The sequence below is a fragment of the Pelodiscus sinensis genome, chromosome 14 (assembly GCF_049634645.1).
Source record: "Pelodiscus sinensis isolate JC-2024 chromosome 14, ASM4963464v1, whole genome shotgun sequence".
NCBI classification, from domain to species: domain Eukaryota; kingdom Metazoa; phylum Chordata; order Testudines; family Trionychidae; genus Pelodiscus; species Pelodiscus sinensis.
In genome coordinates, this window is record NC_134724.1 from 27,525,256 (window position 1) to 27,532,854 (window position 7,599).

Sequence of the window (7,599 nt, forward strand, 5' to 3'; positions counted from 1 at the left end):
AGAAACATACTCTGGAACCAACATAATCCCAATCCTGCAAAGATTTATTGTTTATGTTATTATTTGTTTAGTTTAAAGAATATAACTAGCTCCACTGAGCTAAATGAGTTAAGCAGAAGCTTTTAGCTCTGCATAATCAGGGCCTGTTCATGCAACAAGCTGAACAAAAAGGTGGAAAATTTAGTGTGAAGCAGAACATTTACTTAAGAATTTCTCTTGAATTTTTTTAAATCAAAGGCCTAACAATTTTATATAGTTTTTTTAGGTGCACCTACTCACTAGCCCAGTGAACACTTAAAAATAATAGAGGACATAAGCAACAGTAACTAATTTGTTATGCCATCTCCAATGCCCATTACAACTGCTCCTAAATAAAACGCTCATTTTCTAGACCTTGCAAAAGGTATTTTGTTCTTATTAACTCCTTTTCTATGTGAGTATGGAGATGTGTGATGGAATGCCAGTTTAATTAACAGCCAGGGTGCCAGACACAATTCTCCAAAAACAACACCTACAGAAAAGTCACTGATCGCTACAAAAACGTGTCTCTGTATACCAAAATCCAATTAAAAATCCTTTTAGCTCAACATTCTTGTTTTTGGAAGAAAAATAAACTAATAAACTCATATGTTTCTGCCTCATATGATGAAGAAAAAGCTTTTTAAAACAGTAGAAAATAATTAAAACAAAAGGCTCATTAGACTAGAGGCTTTAAATTTCTAGTCTGTTAATATGTTATGTCATTTTAAAATGATTAATAGACAAGTTCTAAGTTATATACAGGCAGTCCCCGGGTTACGTACAAGATAGGGACTGTAGGTTTGTTCTTAAGTTGAATCTGTATGTAAGTCGGAACTGGCATCCAGATTCAGCCGCTGAATCTGGACACCAGTTCTGACTTACATACAGATTCAACTTAAGAACCCGAGGCGTCCCCAAGTCAGCTGCTGCTGAAACTGATCAGCAGCTGATTCCAGGAAGCCCGGAGCAGAGCAACTCTGCCTCGGGCTTCCTGTAGTCAGCTGCTGGTCAGTTTCAGCAGCGGCTAACTTGGGGACGCCTGGGGCAGAGCAGCTCGGGTGCTGCTGGGTTGGTCCAGTAGCGCGGCCGCTCCTCGGCGCTACTGGACCAACCCAGCAGCACCCCAGCTGCTCTGCCCCAGGCGTCCTGATTCAGCCACTGCTGAAACTGATCAGCAGCGGCTGAATCAGGACTCCTGGGGCAGAGTAGCTGGGGTGCTGCCAGGTTGGTCCAGTAGCGCCAAGGAGCGGTGCTGTGGGACCAACCGGCAGCGCCCCACCTGCTCTACCACAGGCCCCGGGCTTTGCTCCACATCTCCCTGGTCTGCTGAGGGGGGCACTAGCTGCGTCCCCCCCAGCAGACCAGAGAGACGCAGAGCAAAGCGGCGGAGGACCCGGGCCAGACCCGCGGCGCTTCCAGATCAGCTGGAAGCGCCGGGTCCGGCCGGGTCCTCCGCGGCTTTGCTCAGCGTCTCCCTGGTCTGCTGGCTCCTGCAGCAGACCAGGGAGACGGGGAGCAGCTTTTCTCGCCCCGGAGGAGGCGGGCGGCGGCACCAGGCGTCCCTCCGCTCCAGTCCTCCGGGTGAGAAAATCCCCGTTCGTATCTGCGGATCCGACATAAGTCGGATCCACGTAACTCGGGGACTGCCTGTACCACCAATGAAGAACTATTTCACAGACTCTGAAATTAGATCTTTAACAAATTTGAATCAATGGCTAGACACCATAGTATATTAAAATAATGTTATTTATTTTTATTATACTTCTACGGTAATCTTTCAGTATCATGAATTTCACCACTATAGATGTTTTTCAGTATTTGAATTACAGATTGTGCTCTTTTGTGCCATCCAGGAAAACAGTGACAGAAGTCCTGTCAAGCACCTAGCCCAATGGGATTCTGGCACATGACTAGGGATCCTGTGCACAAAATTAATAGAAATAATAAAAAATAAGGAAAAAGAGTTTTGAAAATGCAGGGAAGAGGAGCTACAACACAATTGACAATACATCTCCAAGACACAAGATACTTAAGGTATGCATATTTTAGAAATTAATAGGTTCTGCTAATTGACTTTACTCATACATTGAAGCATTTGTAATAGGTCACAAACAATCCTGACATCATACTGCAATTCTACAGAAAATTATCTTTCCAATATTATCTGGCATGCCTTTTGCTCCTATCTAGGATCTGTAGTTAGGAGTATGCATCTGATCATTCATGCAATCAAAATCTTCAAATTTAGATATGATAATGTAGCTCAAAACAGAGACTGAAATTAAAGTAGGAAATTTCACACAGAAAAGACATGCCCTTTAGAATTTACATTAAAATGGAGTCAAGAATACCACTATCTGTTATGAAAGTTTGAAACAGATAGGCAAAAGCAAAGTTATCTTGCTTATTTGTTCTTTTGCTATTCCTTAGTACTATCATGATCAAAGTCTTGGTTCAGAGCGAGGAGTTGTGTTGCAAGTCAGTGTGATCAAGATTACCGAATCATTTGAACTAGTTTACTCTTATAAAGCTGCCTTCTGGGACCTCATGGATGGAAGTGATGGCGGGGCTATCATTAGATAATGGTGAGATTTCAGTTGTTTTTATTAATAGTATGCATATAACTTGTTGAAATACATTTATATTTCCCCCTCATCGATCACTGATCCACCTCAAAAGTATTTTTTTAAATTAAATAATCCCATTAAGTTTTAGCCATCAGTGCTGGAAAGTGAGGTGGTTTCTTTAGTGGCTGTGTGCTAAGGCCTTGATCCTGCAAGCTGGAATATTTGCCACAATAAAGTTAAGCAAATGCATAAATTATTGCAAGATCAGGGCTTAAAGCTATTCCCTCCAGGCATATGAACTAGGCCCTGATCCTGAACACACTTATACATGTTTATTTAAGGCACTGGGGCAGGGCTTCTCACTTTGTGCGGCCCGGATTGTTGTGTGTGACCCCAAAAAGGTTCTCCACCACTGCTCTAGCTGAACTCCAGATTAGCAGGTTACACAAACTGAAGAGGTAACATCGGTCCCTTGTTTTCCCACCTGGAGAACCCCGGTCCAGCCGCGGCGTGACAGCAAACAAGAACAAACGCACTTCTTCCCAGCGCCCCGGCGCCGTCTGGAGAGTCTGCCCTGGGCTTGGCTTTAGTGCACCGCTCTATCCTCCCGCTGGAAAAAGTTCTCTCCCCACGCTGCTTCGTGCGAGCTGCCAATCTCTCGTCAGAGGGAGATTTGAACCGGCTCGGTGAAAAACGCACAGGAAAGTCTTCCAGCACTCACGGGAGAGAAAAAGCTCAGTCAAGTCTCAGCCAGCCCTTCGCAGGGAGACGGCTCCAGGGGCACAGCACAGCGGGCGAGACAGGCTCCGGGGGGGCTTGGAGGCAGGCAGGGTTTATCCTCCAGTGTCAAACCCTTTCCCGGAGGGGGGGTTGGAACTTGAGATCCTGGCCCCGGAGGACCCGTAGAGACTTATACCAAAATGAACCATTCGGTCCCCTCACACCTGCGCAGGGGCCCCTTCCCGACACCACAGGGAGCAGCTTATCTCCCGCCGAGCCGCAGCGCCACCCTTCGCCCCTCTGCCCCCGCCAGTCGGGGGGGCTCCGGGGCCCGGCAGCGCTTCTGGGGCTCACGGGAAAGAAGAGGCTGGGCAAAGCTGAGCCCGCCAGCCCGCTCCCCGCTGCCCCAGCTCCAGCCTTCCCTCCTAGGCTCCGACCCGGCCCCCTCCGGGATGCTGCTGCCCCGTCCGGTGCCCCTTGCGCCCCACAGGGCGCTCCTCAAGCCTGGCCCCGCACAGCCCGGGACCGCGCGCTCGCTCTGAGGTGCGGTGAGAACTGCGGGCTCGGAGCCCCCCTACCTGGCGGCCGCTCCCCGCTCTCCACAGCAGGCTCTCGCCAGCACCGAGTCCCTCTGGCCCCTGCACTTTTTTGGACAGCCAGCGTATGTTTTCCGTCAAGGCGACATCACTTCCCGTAAGCCCGAGCGAGGGGCGGTCACTGCCCCTCCCTTCGCTGCCGGGCCGCCCCGGGCATCCCTGGCGGGGGAGGGGGGAGCGCTAGTCACGCGTGGCCGGTGAGCGCTGAGGCAAGCTCCTCAGAGGCGCAGCCAGGCCCTGGAAGGGTGAGGGGGCGGAGGAGAGCGCCAGCCTAAGCGGCCCCTGCACAGTAAGGGCTCAGCGTCGGGGCTGGTTACACTAGGGCAGCGATTATCTATTTTATTTGGCCTTTTAAACTTGAAATTTTTTTGCAGAACCCCTAATAACAGTCATATATGGAGCTGAAAAAGTAGATCACAAAGAAGTAAGGATAATAAACAAATGCTAAACAATCTTACGACATGTAGACTAATCTATCATACTCAATTTATATTGGTCATGGTTAAATTTTTAAAAACAAGAAATCAAGCACTATACTGAAGTAAAGTATTCACGCTCGCACTGCCTGCACTCCCATACAAGCAACTGGTTTGAAAGCTGAAGCTTCCACTTTGTCAGATGCGGTGCTAGTATTTTTGTACTCAGTTACCCACATGATCCACGCTCCCTGAGAGTGAATACTGGGATTTATGGTGGTATATAGCAGGTGATTGCACCACTGACTGGCTACACGTGCAGCACTGAGTAGTGACATTATCGTCCCCAATCTCTGGTTAAGCTGGCATTACACAGGGACACTTATCGGGGCAAACAAATGAAAATTGTTTTCAATAAAATTCATAAATGCTTAAATATTATTTTAATCATAAAATTTTCTTATGGAATCCTTATTTTCATGTCACGGAACCCTGAGGTTCCACAGAACACCATTTGGGAAACACTGCACTAGGGGCAGCGGGTGCGAAGCGGCAGGGCTTGCCCTACCTCTCAGCTAAGATGGCTACAGCTCCTTCCCCAAAGCACATTTATAGGAAAGACATCATAAGTGCTGCCACTGTTCCTGCCTCCAAGCAGATTCCATTATGTGCAGGGGGTTCTGTTTGCTCACAACTTTCCACACCTCCACCCATTATAAAAATTGTTGTAGCATCCCTGCATCAAGTTGAACTCCTCCCCCACAATTTCTCTTTTCTACCTACCTGTTTAGCTCTTTTTGAAAGCAACTTACTTGAGTGTGAGGTAGAATGCTCATTACAAAGAGAAAGTGGGTTGCCAGGGGCAAATACCAAATGAATTATGGGCAAGAAGTGATAACTGCCAGCATTCTGAATTTTTGCTACCCCCTGGTGGCTGTTTTCCTTTTTTAAAACACCCCTCCCTCCCCCCCCTTCTCGCTACACCAGTGGCTTCCAACCTTTTTACACACAAGAACACTTTTTGAATTTAAGTGCAATCTAAGATCTACCTCAAACCCAAATATCCTTGCCCCCCTTTCCTTTGTGCTCCTTCTCCCACTTCTCTCTGAGGCCCAGCCCCTGCTCACTCCATCCTCCTCCCTCCCAACACTCACTTTCATCAGGCAGGGCAGTGGATTGGGGTGCAGGCTCTGGTCTTGGATTAAGGGATTTGGAGTGTGAAAGGGGCTCTGAGCTGAGCTTGGGGCAGGCAGTTGGGGTGCCAGAGGGAGTTCTAGGTGCAGGCTCTGGTAGGGTGTTTGGATGCAAGGGGCTCAGGGCTAGGGCAAGAGGGGATTCATGACTTGGGTAGGGGTTCAGGATGTGGACTCCAGCTGGGCACTGCTTACCTCAGGTGGCTCCTGGGTAATGGCACAGTGGGGCTAACACAGGCTCACCCCTGCCCTGGCCCTGCACCACTCCCAGCAGCAGCCAGCAAACTTGCTTTATCCCCAGTCCTGTTGTGCCCCCTCTCACTCTTCCAACTTGAAAGCATGATATGCTGCTGCTTTTTCACTCATATATATGAAAGCATGCATACATTGAAACAAAATTGATTTGGAAAGTTGCTATGGCATGGCCTACTAAACTAAGTGATTCAATCTCAGTTCCATTTCTGGCTCGTTCACCTGTAACACACTCCACCTAACTAAGGCTAACACCACATCTCTTAAATTTTGTGCTTAAGTAGTTTCCAAAGAGTGACCTATTGGACTGCAACATTGACTCTAAGATCCCCATCAAATAGAACATTTAGAATCAAAAGTGGACAAGACATTAAGAAATAGATGGTAGGGACCAATCTTGTATTGAAGGCAAGGGCCAGACTAAGCACACTAACTACAACCAAATCACTTAACATTTACTATCTAATCTTCACCATTCCCTGTGAGAAGTTAGGTAGGCATCATCCCCACTTTAGTAACAATGAAACTGAGATACAGAGAAGATACTTGCACCCCTCATCCCAAAAATACATTGAAAGTTAAGGTTAGATTTGACAATAGAACTTAACAATCACTGACCCTTTCAGCCTTCTACTTGCACAGTTAGACAGCATCTCTCCCTACAAGGCACTCATCTTGTTTAACAGTATGGAGTTTATTCACTTTTAGATCACACAATCCATTCTCAGATCTCATGCTACAGGTATGCTCTTTAATCCCTATGGGTTGGGGCTAAGGTCAGAGTGACAAACCTAATTCTGAATATGCATACAACTAGAAACCTATCATTTTAAGAGGAAAAAAAGTGTCAGTGGAATCAAATGCAGTTAGGTGAATGTGTGTACAATTAGCCACTTTAAAAAACACTGCTTGTTTACATTAATTAAAAAGCATAGTATTTATTCTTCACCGAAACAAACCAATTCCATTTGGAATAGAATGCTATAATTTTATCTCAGAATGGAAGTAGTGTCCAAGCCAGTATTACCGAGAAGCTCCACGTAATTCCTGCAATTCTTTCTTCTCTCCTAGTTCTGGTGCTTGTGGGTTGTCTTTTAATTTATTCTGGTTTCTGTTATATTGTTCAAATATTGGTTTATAGATGTAGACTCCTCCGGCAACTCCAAGAAGAGCCCCCAGAAAGATATAAGGCGTTTTACCATACATGTTGACAGCTAAAGCTGTAACTTGACAAACTTGTCTTCAAAGAAATTCTAAAGACATCTGAGTAGCCAAACAAAATCTTCAGATCTGTATATAAATGAAAGTAAATGTAAAATGTTACTAATATTTGTTATAGTGCAAAAAGAATTTAGTATGGGCAAGTAGCTATCACAGCCCAGTAACCATGATTAACAGTTGATGCTCAGTTACTGATGGCAAGATAGAAGTCCAGTTATCTTGTAAACAAAATGCTTTGCATTGGTTTGGTTACATGGAAGAAGTGGAGTACATACTCTGTACTGTATAAAACAAGGTTCAGGATTTTGGAGGTCTTTTTCCTTTCTCTCCAGTACAAGATGCAAAGTTTTATGAGAACTAGTTCCAATATGACCCTGTAGAGCACATTTGCCTGGAAGCTTTTCCCTTTGATATTTACATACCCTCTGCTTTTTGTTTCCTGCCCCCTTCCATTTTTTCCTTCCCCTCTCTCCCTTCTCCCCTATTTATTTTGAGTCTGGACAGCCTAACCTCAAAACTCCAGTCATCTGAAGAAGTGGCCTGTGCCCACGAAAGCTCATAATACCATCTACAGGTTTTGTTAGTCTGTAAAGTCTATTTGTAGTTTTGTAAG

At 46.0% G+C, this 7,599-nt stretch overlaps 2 protein-coding genes and 1 long non-coding RNA gene across 14 annotated transcripts in view; 1 reads left to right on the forward strand and 2 right to left on the reverse strand.

Moving 5' to 3' along the window:
* LOC112543662 (uncharacterized) overlaps positions 1-2,583 on the forward strand; it is a 34,856-nt gene extending 32,273 nt beyond the window's left edge. For both annotated transcript variants that reach the window (XR_012895784.1, XR_003086875.2), the window contains 2 exons: positions 1,875-2,055; positions 2,452-2,583. This is a non-coding gene — a long non-coding RNA (uncharacterized LOC112543662). The remainder of the gene's footprint in view (positions 1-1,874; positions 2,056-2,451) is intronic.
* The window catches only part of RAB27A (RAB27A, member RAS oncogene family), a 91,309-nt gene extending 87,190 nt beyond the window's left edge, over positions 1-4,119 (reverse strand). Inside the window, exons 1-2 of one of the 5 annotated variants that reach the window (XM_006112764.4) lie at positions 3,887-4,119; positions 3,073-3,304 (exon numbers count right to left, since the gene is read on the reverse strand). The gene's annotated coding sequence lies outside the window, so the exon portion shown is untranslated. The remainder of the gene's footprint in view (positions 1-3,072; positions 3,305-3,886) is intronic. The other 4 variants (XM_006112762.4, XM_006112765.4, XM_025178258.2 and 1 more) reach the window with 4 other exon arrangements.
* Positions 4,120-6,808: 2,689 nt separating this feature from the next.
* The window catches only part of CCPG1 (cell cycle progression 1), a 98,569-nt gene continuing 97,778 nt past the window's right edge, over positions 6,809-7,599 (reverse strand). For all 7 annotated transcript variants that reach the window (XM_075897285.1, XM_075897283.1, XM_075897281.1 and 4 more), the window contains one exon: positions 6,809-7,055. In XM_075897285.1, coding sequence (XP_075753400.1) covers positions 6,961-7,055 — 95 coding nt within the window. In that variant the 3' untranslated portion in view covers positions 6,809-6,960. The remainder of the gene's footprint in view (positions 7,056-7,599) is intronic.